The 16,532-nt window shown below is 35.4% G+C and overlaps 1 protein-coding gene across 1 annotated transcript; it reads right to left on the bottom strand.

The window, feature by feature from the left end:
• Window positions 1-9,816: 9,816 nt before the first annotated feature.
• LOC143592798 (uncharacterized) lies at window positions 9,817-11,715 on the bottom strand. Its single transcript, XM_077072620.1, has 3 exons — window positions 11,694-11,715; window positions 11,402-11,584; window positions 9,817-10,355 (listed from the first exon to the last, which is right to left on the bottom strand). The coding sequence occupies exons 1-3, from the start codon at window positions 11,713-11,715 to the stop codon at window positions 9,817-9,819; spliced, it is 744 nt and encodes a 247-aa protein (XP_076928735.1).
• Window positions 11,716-16,532: the final 4,817 nt, after the last annotated feature.

The following is a 16,532-nucleotide window of genomic DNA, read 5'->3' as shown; positions in this document are numbered from 1 at the left end:
TGATTATGAAATCTGACTTTTAATTTGATGTGTATTTTTGCAAAGTGTAAGTAACCATAGAGTGTTTTGGGCCAGCTGAGGTGTTCCAATCTATGGGGAGATTGTTGGGTCAAAAGTTTGACCCAAATGAGGAGATTTGACCTAAACGAAGAATATGGAAGATTGGAATCTTCTCAACCTCCTCAGAAACTGCTAAGTATTGAATCCGAGCACACCTTGGGTTCCGAGCAAGCTTTTACTTAGCCGAGTACGAGATTTTGCCTCCCGGGCAAGGTTTAATTCAAATAGTCTTCTTAAGTGAATATCCGGGCAAGGTATGCTATTTAGTGCATTTCCGAGTAAGAATCACTGATTTGGTATCTCCGAGCAAGGTTCACTTTGTCAAGCAGGTTTGTTCTTCAAGACCAAGTATTTTACTCCTCCGAGTAAGGTTTGGTCAACCAAGTCCTTGAAGCCAAGTGATTGGAAGACCGGGCAAGGTATTCTTTAATAATTATGGTCCGAGCAAGCTTGATGTATAAATAGAATATATCTCTAAGTAACATCGGGCAAGGTTCAACTCAAGCAAGGAACTGTACTCCCGAGTACGCTTTGCTAATAAGTTATTTATGGCAAAAAGTTGAATTGGACCATCGAAGAACAGGGTTGCTCGTAAGGAGTTGTCGGACAAAGTCTGGTAAACTCAAGAAGATTGAAGTCTACTCGGTGAATATTTTACTTGGTAAAATATTCGTTAAGTAAAGTCTACCCGGAAACTGATCCCGAGTACACTTCTATGTTTACCAAGTCTGAAGGAAGGCAGAGTACACTGCGTACTCGAAGACTGAAGTTTAATAAAAAGCATACCCGGAAGACTTGTTTTACACTTAGTTTATTTTTGAATATGTAATTTGAATATGTATTATCGGATAGGGTTTCTAGAAGGAATGACAGCTGTCCTAGGTTGGCAGGCCTATAAATAGAATATTTAGGGCACGCCGCCAAACACACAATGACGAGGAGACACACAAGAGAGAGAAATTAATTGAGAGAATATTGTGTGACGGCTGTCTTAGGATTCCTAGAATAACCTAGATCGATTATCCGTTTGTATGATTTTAATATGATATAAATGGAAATCTTTTGAGTGAATCCTGAGTGTGCCTTCTATCTTTGATTATTCATTGCAACCGTATGTTTGTTATTGATTCCGCCTTTAACAAACGGATATCTTTCTAAATATAGTAACCCGTCATTAACTCTCTTGTCAACACGATTAATCTGTGTGAGTTATGACATGATTTGAGTAAGATCCAGCTGAAATCCAAGGGGACCGACAAGTATTTTGGTTTCCGAGCCCCGGTGCGGAAGTGTGAAAATAGTCGTTAATAATCAACGGTGTGGAGCTCGGGTCTGGGGTTAGGATCGAATCTAACTCAGATTCACTTTTGAATGATGATATCAGTTGGACGGATGAGGTGTATTGGGAGAGAGCCTGATTTGATTAACAATCAACAATAAAGTAGGATGAACAATTGTAATCAAAACACAAACAAGATAGAAAAGGTAGTATGAAATATTAGCCGAATGATTCACCCTAAGATGAAACACTCATACATACATTCATACATACAATCAATTAATAAATATTTCAGCCGCCACCAGGAGAGCTTATCCTGGCGGCAGAGACTCTCTCAAAGGGATAAACCCTAAATCTCATATATACACAATACAGTCACTCATACTAGACAAATGAATAAAAACATCTATTTATACTAGCCTAGCATGACTTGGTCTTCAAGCCATCTACCCTTGGTTGAGACCAAATAATACATTTTTCACCCAAAAATTAATTCGATGCGTCGGTCTAAAATATAAGTCCCAACAATCTCCCCCTTAGACCGATGCCATCGAATTTCTTTCATGATCACCTCATAACTTGTTGTCTATCATTGAAATTCTCCCCCTCACGTTAAGTTTCTCCCATTGTTCATTTCGAATCATCACTCTTATATCACTTTTGGATATATTTGTATGGGCATATGAACGAGGCTTTGAACTTCAAAGATCAACTTCAAGTAACAAGGTCATCACAAAAAGAAATAAACTTAATGTGATCATCAAATAATCTTTCATTCTTCAAATCTGTTTCTTCCCCTGTCAATCATCTTCAAACCATTCCCTGAATTAAAATAGAATTCAAGTCAACCATAACCCGTTCTTGACTGTTCAAGTGACTATTTCATAGGAGGTTGAACTCTACTGATCATCCTTTCAACTTGTTACTCGTGATGACTCTATCTTCTTATCCGTACTAGGAAATCTGAAAACTTACAAACGATGAAACATCTTTGAAAAACCTTGGATTATTAATCTTGATCAACTTTTCCTTAACTTGAGTCTTTTACTTGATTTGAAGCTAACCATTTGCAATGAAATTCAAAGATTTTACTCCCCTAATTTCGTTGCAATTGTCTTTAATAAATGTGTCTTCAAATCAAGTGTGGGTGAAACAATCTTGATCATCCTCATCAAGATTGTAAAAATCTCAGATAAACATATTCAAAAGTTGGTTGACACTAAAAATGATTAAATCCTTAAGCTTGGTCAACACTTGTTCTTGTAAAGCTTTTGATGAAGTCGTGAAATTGGATGAGGTTTGAATTCCATAAGCTTGTTGATGATTGGAGAAAAATTACCAAAATACCCCTGGTATATATCTTCCATAGAGAACAGTTTGGTCAAACGGTCAACGGAACCAAAAATCTCAAAAGTTTCTTCAAAACTTTGAAATGTTTCACAAACTCTGTTTCCTAGCACACAATGTGCTTGGGAGCACTTTTCCTAACACAAAGTATACTCCAAGTACATTCCTAGCACAAATTTTTTTTTTTTTTTTTTTTTTTGCACTAGCATAAAGTGTACTCGGAAGGCAAAGTGTACTCGGAAATCAAAGTGTACTCGGAAATCAAAGTGTACTCGGAAGTAAAAGTGTACTCGGAAGTCAAAGTGTACTCGGAAATCAAAGTGTACTCGGAAAGCTGAGTGTACTCGGAAATCAAAGTGTACTCGGAAGTCAAAGTGTACTCGGAAGTCAAAGTGTACTCGGAAATCAAAGTGTACTTAGTGCTTTTTCATTTTCCACCAAGCATGCTCGGGAGCAAAAGTGTGCTCGGGAGCAAGGGTGTGCTCGGGAGTACTTGTGATTTTTCATTTTCTCACTTAACACCAAGCATGCTCGGGAGCAAAAGTGTGCTCGGGAGCAAGGGTGTGCTCGACACAAACTTGAGATTTCTCTTCACAAGCATAATTGTTCAAGACAAAACAAAGTGTGCTCGAAAAAGAGTCTGCTCGAATATATAATAAAGTGTGCTCGAGACTTAAAGATAGTTTTCTTGAGAAGACAAAGGATATGCTTTGGGTTTCACAGAGTGTGCTCGAATTTGATGTGCTCGATATAAGATGTGCTCGAAATAACCTGTGCTCGAGCCAAACAAAGATGTGCTTGGGCAAAACACCTCCTGTGCTCGAAGCAACACTTAGTCATTTTCCATACTCGAGTCCAATATTACTTTTTCATAGTGTGCTCGAGACATCAAAACTTCATTTCTGCATCATCAGTCACTGATTTGCCCTTGTAGAACCTGCTCGAATATTCACTTTGCATCTGCTGCAGCAAACAATGATGAAATTGCCTTCAGTACATGTTCATTCTTGACTTGTACATTCTCCTTATCAGTTTGTACCATCGGCAATATATTTTTTTTAACAAACATCTACTGTTTGTGCAGTACGAGCACACAAAACCCTAATTTTTCAAATCCAGAAACAAGTTTCGTAATCTGAAATTAATCACTATAGCCCTATCCAAGTCATCTCGAAATCAAAGAAACCTATCTTCATATCATAATCAACCTTTTCAGATCTAGAAATAATCAGATGAACAGTGTTGCCCCAAAACGAGCCAAATAACACTGTTACATCAGATCTGGACCATTCTGACCAAATAAACATGAAATTGATGTTGGATCTCCAAACGAGTCATCAACCCAAACATCAATCCATATACTTTTCTCCGAATCATCAAATAATTTCAAAACCCCCAAAAATAATTTCAACGAACTTCATCGTTTAACGTCCATGGTGGATTCAAGAGCGAAATGAATTTGTTCAGCGGTTAGTCTGAACGATTCGGTAACCCATGCTCTGATACCAATTTTGGTTTCCGAGCCCCGGTGCGGAAGCGTGAAAATAGTCGTTAATAATCAACGGTGTGGAGCTCGGGTCTAGGGTTAGGATCGAATCTAACTCAGATTCACTCTTGAATGATGATATCAGTTGGACGGATGAGGTGTATTGGGAGAGAGCCTGATTTGATTAACAATCAACAATAAACTAGGATGAACAATTGTAATCAAAACACAAACAAGATAGAAAAGGTAGTATGAAATATTAGTCGAATGATTCACTCTAAGATGAAACACTCATACACACATTCATACATACAATCAATTAAGAAATATCTCAGCCGCCACCAGGAGAGCTCATCCTGGCGGCAGAGACTCTCTCAAAGGGATAAAACCCTAAATCTCACATATACATAATACAGTCACTCATACTAGACAAATGAATAAAAACATCTATTTATACTAGCCTAGCATGACTTGGTCTTCAAGCCATCCACCCTTGGTTGAGACCAAATAATACATTTTTCACCCAAAAATTAATTCGATGCGTCGGTCTAAAATATAAGTCCCAACAGGTTCACTCTACTTTTCACATTTCTCACTTGTGGAAATGTCTAGCTGATGACACGTCCCACGTGTCTTTAGTATACATTGAGATTGATGAACAGTTGAACTATATCAAGCAGTCTATTGAGATAGTGGGTCGTAAAGAGAAGTAGCTTTACCATAAAGTTATTCCTTTAGTGAAAGTGATATGAAAGCATCGTAAGGGATCGAATGCTACTTGGGAAGTTGAAGAAGAGATGCGCAAGTTTTACCCCGAGTTGTTTAAATAAGAGTCAGGTTTCGGGGATGAAACCTCTCTTAAGGAGGGTAGACTTGTAACATCCCGTAATTTCTAAGAATAATATTTAATATATTATTTATTTATGGTGAAAAAGTTTACTTGAGTTAGTAGAGAACTAATAAAATAATAAAGATGGAAGAATAAGTAGGCTAATTAGATGGAATTAATTATGGACCAAAATGGAAAGATGGTTCTTAGGTCCATGGGCTTAAAGGAGTATAAATACTCCTTAAACCCTAATCATTTCCATTTCCATCCATTCTACACCTTAGCCTATACCATCAAAACACACACTTAAGCCAAACACTCTCTACACCACCAATCCATCTTTATAGTTTCGGATCATATCAAAGAAAGATCAAGTTTGTTTATTATCTACAACAACAAGAGATCATCAAAGCTTAACTAGGACAAACGTTAAGCCTAAAAGATCGTTTCATTTAAGGTATGTGTTATCCTAAAGATCGTTCATTAGATATTGGTTTCCTATGAAAAATTGTGGAACCTTAGATCGGGGTCTAAGGGTTAATAAAATTATAAACTTAATGTTAAAATTTGAACATTATGGGTCGGATTCATTCAACTCATTAGTTAAGTTCGGCTCGTTTAGTATTCTAGATCTAGCTAAACCGGGTTTTGAAATCGGTAAAGGTTCAATGATAGAGTCACAGCTAGCAATATGGGACAACTGGATTCTATTTATGGGAAATTGACTTAATTCACTCAGTTAAAACTATTAATGGTAAACCAGCTGAATTTACTCAATCAAATCAAATCAATTGTCATCCCGAAAATTAAGGAGCAGATTACTACACTTAATTTTAGGGATCTGCTAGTATAAATTGCAAGTTTGTTTATCATCTTTTCATTCATTCAAGTTGTTTAAGTTTGTCTTGTTCTTGTAATCGGAGACCACCCCTCTCGAATCGGGCCACTATCATTTTGTTTCTAATAAAACCTAGCATGTTTCTGTTCTTGCCAATCTCGTGCCTATCATTTGGTTCCATTGCTGGGAAACATGGTGCAGACTCGGAGCAACAATACCTCACCAGAAGAGGGTTCTAATAATGATTCAATGGCTGCACAACTTGCAGCCATTGCCTCATGACTGGAGTCCTTTGAAAACTTGAAAGATGATGTCGCAGCGCACAAATCCAAAGCCAATCCTAAACCCAAACCACACAATCGATTTAATCGCTTTGATGATGGAAGGTCCGAGCAGTATGTTGAAGGGGAAAGCTCTTGGAAGGGTCGAAGACCATATAGACCCATAACAGAATCTAATTTCCGATTTTTAGCGGGGGAGATCCTCGTGGGTGGGTGTTGAAGGCTGAAAAATATTTAAGATATTATCAGATACCTGAGGAAGAGAAGGCTGAGATAGCTTCAATGCATTTAGAGGGTGATGCTTTGGACCTCTATTCTTGGCTTAATAACGATCAGCCAATCACTTTTTGGGAAGAATTGGTCCAAGCTTTTACCAAAAATTTTGGACCCGTGGAGTTCGAAAACCCGGATGAGTTCCTTGGTAGCATCAAACAAACTGGATCGGTCCAAGAACATAGACAGGAGTTTGCAAAACGATCTTCTCGGGTTTCAAACTGGCCCGAATATTGCCTGTTGGGAGTATTCCTAAACGGGTTGAAAGAAGAACTAAGGGCGGATGTTAGAATCCACAAACCCCGTACAGTCTATAGTGCTATGAGTTTAGCATTAGAATTCGAATCAAAGGCAGATTCCAACCAATCCGGGGAGAATTTGAAACCGATTACTACCGCCAAAACCTCTTCATCGGTTGTGACTTCGTTAGCCGCCAATTTCCCAACCGAAACCGGTTCATACATTGCCCCTCCTCGCATTTCTGAAGAGGAGAGACATACCCGATTAACAAGAGGGTTGTGCTTTCGATGTTGGGAGAAATTTAGTCCTGGACATCGCTGTAAGTTGGGAACTTTGAAACTCTTAGAGATTGCTGATGTAGGAGATGAAACAATAGTCTCAATTGAGCAGAATAGCTCAGGTGAAACGGCTGAGATCAGCCTTCACGCTCTTTTTGGTCAAGCTACATCAACTACAATGAAGCTTCAAGGAGTTATAGGTACAACTGAGGCGCAAGTGTTGATTGATAGCGGGTCGACCCATAATTTTATTTCGGATCAGCTGGTAAACGACCTGAAAATAATCTCACAGCTCATCACACCCTTCGGTGTTCAAATAGGAAATGGAGATGTCATCCGTTGCAACCGGATGTGCAAAGATGTCTTGCTGAAATTGTCGGGCCTCACTATCACACAAGACTTCTATCCATTCGCCCTAGGAGGTGTTGATATGGTACTAGGCATTAAATGGTTGGCTACTCTAAACACGGTTCAAGAAAATTGGGCTAAAAACTTTATGATATTCACTGTTGATGGTCAAGAACATAATCTGCAGGGACTACAACCGGAAGCTCAAAATTCTGCTGCATGTCACCACCTCGTCATCGAGCCGTTTGAGGAACAATTGATGTTTGGGACAGATCAGTTTTCGTCTAATCGACTTGAGGACAAGTCGTTTTACCAGGGGGGGAAGTAATGATAGAGTCACAGCTAGCAATATGGGATAGCTGGATTCTATTTGCGGGAAATTGACTTAATTCACTCGGTTAAAACTATTAATGGTAAACCGGCTGAATTTACTCAACCAAATCAAATCAATTGTCATCCCGGAAATTAAGGAGCAGATTACTACACTTAATTTTAGGGATCTACTAGTATTAACTGCAGGCTTGTTTATCATATATTTATTCATTCAAGTTGTTTAAGTTTGTCTTGTTCTTGTAATCGAAGACCGCCCCTCTCGAATCGGGCCACTGTCATTTTGTTTCTAATAAAACCTAGCACGTTTCTGTTCTTGTCAATCCCGTGCCTATCATTCAAACTTTATACCAAAAACGAGTTAGATCTTAATGATATAATAATAAGGAGAGTAATATGGATAAGAAATATAGCAAAATGATAATGATAATGATAATGATAATAATATTAATAAGTAGATGTAACAGTGTAGGGGAGAAAGAAAAAGAAAAGAAAGAAAAGAAAGAAAGGAAAGAAAGAAAAATAAATTAAAATCATCAAATGTGAGTTCCCTGTTGAGTTCTCTGCCGAGTTCTCTGTTGAATTCTCTGCCGAGTTCTCTGCCAAGTTCTCTTCCGAATTCTCTGTTGATTTCTCTGCCTTTGAGTTCTTGGCTACTCAGTTTTCTGTTTTGACTTTGGGCCTAGATCCCAGTTGGGCCCGGATGCCATTATTGACTGTTGGGCCTAATCTAACTAAGCCCACGAGTTTACTAAGCCCATATCTTAATTTAAAACAAAGCTAGCCCTTCAGAATAAACTTACGAACGAGCTTAACTTAGTAAGTATGTTGGTTAACTGAAATACCAACTTAATTAATTATGCGGTTACTTAACAAATATATATATATATATATATATAACAGTTAGTCGTGCACAATTAAATATAGGGATTACTGTTGGCTCCGAACGTAACCGGATCCAGGTGAGTTTCTAGCCCCATTTCCTTGTTATGTTTTCGGGGTTGTGTGCATACTCAATGTGACTAGTTAATACACTTACCTTAATTGGTAAGTGTATGATATGTGAATGTTTGATATATGATGTATGAATGATGTATTTATGCTATAGAAAAGATCAAGAGTGTGTATGAAAGTTATAATTATGAATATATTGAAAGGTATGGTGTGTTTATATGGAAGAAAGGGAACCGAGCCCTAACAATACTCGAGGAAGAAGGGAACCGAGCCCTAATAATACTCGATAAAGAAGGGAACCGGGCCCTAATAATACTCGAGGAAGAAGGGAACCAGACCCTAATAATATCCGCGGCAGAAAAGGGAAGCAGGCCTTAATAATACACAAGGAAGTAGGACGTAATGCTCTTTAAAACGTGTAGGTAAGTAAAGTAAGTATTAAAATATAAACGAATGAGAGAAGTAAAGAATGAAAGAAATAAAGAAGGTATATACTTATGTATATATAAAAGTAAGATAAACAGATAAGTAGTATGTATCTTCGGATACGAATGAGTAAGTATGTGAAGGTATTGTATGTTTCCTGATTAACTAGAACTCACTTAGCGTGGCTAAATTTTAGTATGCACGCAGGTAAACAGACTGAAGCAGCTAGCTTGAGGGAGTCACATGGCAGGAACTGAGGAAGCTGGCATCTGAAGATTTGTCATGATGTTTTATATTTTATGTTATGTTTAAAAGACAAGTTATGAATGTTTGTAATGAATGGTTGACTTTTATCATTATTTCATGAAAGTTTTAATTAACTCTGATAAATAGAATCTGTTTATGAGTAAATCCAATGCCAAAGTAGGGCACCGGAACCGAGCCTTACAAAGCTTGTCAAAGTGTACATCAAATTGTAAACATGAGCTATCATGGTAAAAAACGACATAAAGAAAGTAGTATCATTATTAGTACATGAACATATATATAATAATAGAACCAATTTAAATGTAGTTTAGGTAAGAAAATGTCTCTTTGAAGACATCATTAGTTGTCTTATTAGTTTGTTCTCCATGTTTTTCTAGAATAAGAATCTTAAAACCTTCTTTGCTCGTAACTCTTGATAACGTAACATTTAGTTGTCCATGAGAGAAGACATCATTCTTTAGATATAAACCAACCTTGCTTAATGACTTTACTTGCCTTTTGTTAATTGTGATAGCAAAGCAAACTGATAAAGGATATTGTCGTCTTGTAAATTTGAATTCTATGTTCTTTTCGGATGGTGTTAAAGTGATTCTAGGAATAGATATTCTTTCACTAGCATTAATTCCATAAGAATTTTAACTTCAATCAAATGTGCACACAATGAAATAACCTGAAGCCTAGTGTCATTACATAACCCTTTCTTTTGATCAATATTTCTTAGAAGCATAACTAGCACTTCCACTTTTAGTATAAGCTGATGGTTTGGTAGTCCTAGTATTTTTAATCCATTTAATAGCTCGGTAAAGTATAGAGTTGGATCTACATTACCATCTATATAATCAGACTTTGATACAGAATCTGAGCTTAAGTATTCAACAGGTTCTCCAGGAAAGCTTTCAATTAGAAAATAGTTTAATTCATTTACGATCTCATTTGTTGGTGCAAGTAACACCATCTTTTGGAAGTAATTAGTATCTTCAATGTTATTCAAAATTTTTGGATAGACAAACTGAATTACGCTTGAAATAGGATCATCACATTTTTTTATAAGCAAATCATCTAGAATCTCTATCTTAGCTTTTCCATCATTATGACCACCAACTTTGCCTTCTCCGATATCTAGTAACCATTGTGCAATTTTTTTGTTTCCTCGATGTCAGCAGATTGTTGACCAATTGTTAATCTTAGGTTTGTTGTTAATCTAAGAATACGACATTGATGCCAAAAGTATGAAGAACATAGAGATGCTTTTACTATTTGTTTCATGCTTCCTTTCTGAACGACTTCTAGAATTTGTCTAAAATCGCCTCCAAAGACCGCGACATTTCCTCCGAATAATAAATTAGATTGTAACACATCTTTACAGGATCTCTCTGGAGCCTGTAAAGCATGTTTGTGTGTCATTGGAACTTCATCCCAAATTATTAGTTTTGTTTTTTAGTAATAGCTCGTCTTCATCAGAACCATGTTCTATTATGCAAGAAGAATTTTTATTTAGGTTAATGGGAATATGAAATCTTAAGTGAGCGGTTCTTCCACCTGATAGCAGTAAAGATGCAATCTCGCTTGATGCAACATTCAAAACAATATTACCTTATGACCGTATTGCTGAAGTGAATGTCTTCCATAAATATGTTTTCCCCGTTCCACCATAGCCGTAAACAAAAAACACCCCTCCTAAACCATTGTGAATCTCTTTTGTTATTATATCAAAGATTTCTTTTTGTTTAGAGGTAATTGTTCCCAAAAGCTTCTAGAATTCATTTCATTCAATTTCTTGATTGTACGACTGGTCATCCAGAATTAGTCTATACTGGCAATAGACACAGATTCTTCATCAGGAAAAGGCATTGTCTCATATCAACTTAAATTGTTATTGTTTTGTTGTAGAATTTTATGGATTTCAGTCAAAGTAAGATTCTTTATTTGATCTTCAGTCAAATTTAAATCTAAATATTTAAGCAATTATAATCTTTTATATTCTATTAATTGTTTATACTTAATAATAATACTAATGAAAGACATACCTGGAGATTTTAAAATTTTTCATTGTTTATAGATTATGTCTTCCGAGAGGAGCTTCCATGTACTGTTCCATACTTGCTCGGGTCTCGAGAGACTATCAATTGTCAACATTGTAGAAAACAATGATCGTAGGTACTCACCCGAATCAGCAACACTTGCCTCTTCAATTCCTTTGATATATTCAGCGTCATCATAAAGCAAACCAAGAGCATAACATGTGTCTCTAAAAGTATTGTATATTTGACCATTAACAGTATGAACTTCTAGAAAACTTCTCGGGCCTTTAACTCTATTTATAAGCACTCTTAAGAAATACGCTTCTCCTAGAGCATAGGAAACTGCATGTATTCTATCGATACAAAACCTGGTTTCCTTCGTTGCCAACCACGTGGACTTAGATGCCAGACGAATTTTGTAGGGAATTTTGCATACCTTGTTTGTCGGGCTTCTTCATTGTTTTTGTTACATTTCATCCGTAATTCGAACATTGAAGATGCAACATTATTAGTTTTTTCTATCAAATTTTTAATATTGTCTTCAGAACCATAAACGACCTGATGCTTACCTGGTAGATGGAAAGGTAGTCTCATAACCACGGGTACCCTATAATGGACATCATATGAAATAATACTCCATGAAGCCTCACATGCCGATATATATCGACAGTCATAGAACTATTCCCCGCAATTAGCAAAATACATAGTAGCACGATCAAGACCTTTGTTTATGTACTTAAAAAGGAATTTGATAGATGATTCTTGATTACACCATTCTACATTAATGTTACACTGATATCTTTTCAAAAGTGTTTTGTTGTAGAGTACAATACTTCTGTTATAAAGTTTAACATCTGACTTTTGAAAAACAATTTCCATTTTTACGTCTTCTATATAATGGGAAGCCATTTGTGTCTACAGAAGTTTATCCTGGAAATTCTTTGGAAAACCTTTTGAACATTTGTTATATATAACATGAGCAAGGTATGTTATAATATGCACAAGGGTCGTGCATCATGAACTCAGACACAAGACTATATAGTTATGGATCTTTTACTTTATCAGGTATCTCAGCAGTGACATAAGGATCAACTTGTTCTACGTTTGCGAGTTTATCTTATTTTTGTGTGAACAAACAAATATACGCGTGGGGTAATCCACGCTTTTGAAACTCCACTGTGTAAACGACTGCAAAAATTCAAATAACGGTGTAGGATATGTTCATAAAATTAATATGTGCATAAAATTGTTTTTTGGTAATTAATAGATAGTAAACATATACTTGCTTGAAGTGTTTCAATAATATGACTATCCTTCAAATCTTTAATTAAAGAATCAAGCTTTATTTTAAGAAATCTGCATAAAATATCAGGTCTATCATCTGCATTTATTGTGGTGTCTCCAAGGAATCTTTGGATCTCTGGCCATTTTTGATTGCAAGTGATTGTCATAAAGAAATCTGGATATTCGTACCATTTGAAAAGTGTCATAGCATCCAAGTAGTTTTGCATCATATACCAAGCACCTCCTGTAAATGAAGAGGGTAATGTGGTATGTTTTCCAACCTTTGAAACATCTGAACAACCTTTTTCTTTTAGAGATTTTAAGTTCTCATATGACAATGATCTTGGTTCTTTTTGTTTGCTTCTTATAAAGCACAATCTTTCACATTCAATCATTGTATAACCATCAACCAATAGCTTTTGTAATAACTTTCTTGCGTTTAATGGAATTGAGAACTAATCAACTCTATCTTGAATTAGAAACGCAAACCACTCCCTCATTGTATTGTATGGACGTTTGTTACCATCATCATCTTCAACACCTCTATGTTTGATGTTAATTTCGTAACCATCGTCACCCTTAATAAGTATCAGCGGATACTGTAGAGGCACGTATGAAGGGTGTAACTCCCTAATATATTTTTAAGTTTCCACCTATCTTGGTCACAATAATATCATGTGGTTCATAAGATTCTTCAATATCTCCCACAATTAACGCTGCAACTTCTGAATTTGTTGGGAGATTATATGTTCTTCCATCTTTCTCCCTATTATTTATTAGACGTAACTTCATTTCTATACCAGGTTGTTCATTACAAACATCTCTTGTCACTCTATAAGTTTTCACTAGCACATATTGGCGATCAAGCATCTCTTTCAACCAATTAATAATCTCCGTATCCATTTCCATTCTTCGTCTGATATATATTATCTTTGTTATCACTAAAATAATTATAAGTGTAATAATTAGTTTTTCTTTCTTAAATAAATAGAAAATAAAATATGTATTTACCTGAAAACATATTCTCTGTTTTCTGTTTCATTTTTCGTATCATATATGTATAGCTATGAGAACTTCCAACGAGTCAATCTTGTCTCCCATTGATGTAAATGAAAACATCAAGTTATAACGACGATTGTTTTTAAGAAACAATTTGGTTCTAGCATCATTAGATTTAAACAGTTGTTCGTACTGCGGGTTTAAATTTGTTGATGGTGGTAACTCCACAACACCATAATGACAACATAAATTAAGCTTACTCTTGATTTTCTTCTTTGACCTCTTTTAGCCTCATCAGCCCATAGTTTTGCTTGACGTATTTCACATACAACTGTCTGGTCTTGACGATCTAAATAATCTATAATAAATAAATAATAATGCTAATAAATATTTTGAATCAAATTTAAAAACATTAATATATCTATACAGAAATTATGTAATTTTACGTACCTTTAATATTGATCTTCATTCTTCTACTTGTCTGTAATTTTACGTACCTTATGTAATTTTTATTCTCATAGTTAGGACGAGCACATGTTCGTTTAATATTGATCTTCATTCTTCTACTCATACGAATTTCTTTAGAAGTGGTGTTAACTATGTTTGTACTGGTAGAATTTGATGATGACGCAACATTGGATATAGAAATACGATCAACTCTATTAGATCCAAAATATGTTTCCTTCTCATATGGTATAGTATTATGGTAATGGATTGACTTAATTTTCCTCTTTAGCATCCAATAACAATTTCCTTATATAACGATTTGTTTTTGAGATAGTCTTCATTATTTGAATGCCTAAAAGATTAATTTAAATAATTATTTTGTTATAAAAATTATGAAACTAAAGTATGAATAAAGTACCATTAGAAATTGTATTATTCTTAATCATGAGTCTTCTGTTATTATGTTCTATAATTTTAAAAATTTAAATGTCAATAACATAATTCAATATGATATTATATAATACACACAAAAAACCATTATTTAAATAAAACAATCATCTAAAAACGTTTGCAAAATTAGAAAACAAAATAATTCAAAACCAGTTTTAAAATTCATAGTTAACAAAACTTTTTTCACTAACATTAGTCTTGAAAGAAAGCAAATCAGAAAATAAGCTTCCAGGAAAGATTCCCAATAAGCATCTAAGAATGATTCGGACTTCTTTTCTTCATGAACTGGGAAAACAATTGATGACATAAACATTCATACACCAATCTAACAAATGTAGTGACTAATTGACTACGAAATGGTTTTTAAATTTCATGTGAAAAGTCTTGCACCCTAATAAACTGAAGCACATCCAAGCGCATTTAAGAACATAACCAAATCGAAACCTTTTTAAATTGACATGTTTTGACCATAATCAAATTGTTACGTTTTGAGAGTGGCCCATTTTAACACGAACCAAAACGATATCTTCTAAAATTGACCCGTTATGACCCGAACAAAATAGATACGATTTTAAAAAGACACGTTGAAACCAATTTGAAATTGATACCTTTTTATATTGATTCATTTTGACCCAAGCCAAAGCAAATCAAACACCAAACAAACTAAATATAAATTGAAACGAAACTACACTGAAGAAAAAAACTAAAACCAAAGAAAAACCGAAAAACTAAAACCGATAATCTGAAACTTAACCAAAAACTAAAACTGTAAAAACCAAAACGAAAAACTGAGTAAAGTAAAACTAAAACCTATCTAAAACGAAACTCAAAAAAACAAAATTGAACCGAAACAAAATAAAAAATAACTACCATGAAACTTTGAAAAGAAAAACTCAAACTTATTAAGAAATACATATATTATTAATAGTATAGTAGATTGGAGTATGCTGAATGTAATTTAATATAATTTTGAATTATTTTATTAGCAAGAAATTATGTGAATGCAAATTATTTATGGAAATTAAAAGTCCTTGGAACGGATCTTTCAATGTGATATCAACGATCTTATTGTTAAGCGGAAATTAACAAGAGATGATTCAATGAAAAATAGTTAAACGCGTAAAGAACACACGAGGAATGCTTCAAAACACATGTATATTACGTCTGGTGCTTAAGCACTTTGTTACACAAACAACCCGTTCAACAATCGCCATGAACGGCCAACCAAAACCTAGATACAATGTGTCTATATATAGGTACTACACCCTAGCCTAACAAAAGCCCAAAGCCCACCGAGATCACTAGGATTTCGGTTTACATATAAGCCCAAAACATAGGATAAACAAGCCCAAAACTAAAGTACAAACCAAACTAATATACGCCCAACAATCTCCCCTTTGGTTTGTATCTTCATCTTCAATCATGCTCAAGAATTTTAGCATCTACTTCTCTATATCCTCCAAACCACAAGCCCGTTCAGATAATCGTTTCCACCATCTTTGTATACTCTTTAGCGGCAGGCTCAAACAGTGGTTCAGCCACAATCTGAAAGTTGCTTAGAGTCTTGATGTCTCATTCATGGAATTTTAGTAAATCACGTGGATCGACATACCGAAACTTTTCCTTTCGTAGACGAATGACAACTGTAGCAGTTTCATTGTCGTACGTCCAGAACTTCATTTCATCAAGTAACCCCTCTGGAATAGAAGTAGATAGAGGAATGTAAGTTGCTTTGTTGCTTGAGGGCCACATCACATTGACCATCGTCATTCCGGTCTTTGGATCTCTAACTCCCTTAGCCTTATTCAAGAATGACTCAGCTCTTGACATGTTCGAGAATCCCTTATCAACTTGTTTCCTCAAGAAATTCCAAAAGTTGATAGCCCTCTTGTTATTGTTGGGATTGTGAAATGGAGCATTGATGTGGTCTCTATAAGATCCACCTTCATCCATGATCCAAAATCCTTCATTTTCTTATAATACTCAGTGGTCTCGGACTTTCGTTTTACCCACCACATGGACTTATCGATATCGAACCCCCAGTACATAACGCCTGACCTATCAGCATACTTCTCTGAAAACCCTTTCTTGAATC

Source organism: Bidens hawaiensis, unplaced genomic scaffold, assembly GCF_021521415.1.
Source record: "Bidens hawaiensis isolate Kalapana, Puna unplaced genomic scaffold, B.hawaiensis_p1.1 tig00041242_1, whole genome shotgun sequence".
Taxonomy (NCBI): Eukaryota; Viridiplantae; Streptophyta; class Magnoliopsida; order Asterales; family Asteraceae; genus Bidens; species Bidens hawaiensis.
This window is presented reverse-complemented; position numbering and strand designations above follow the sequence as displayed.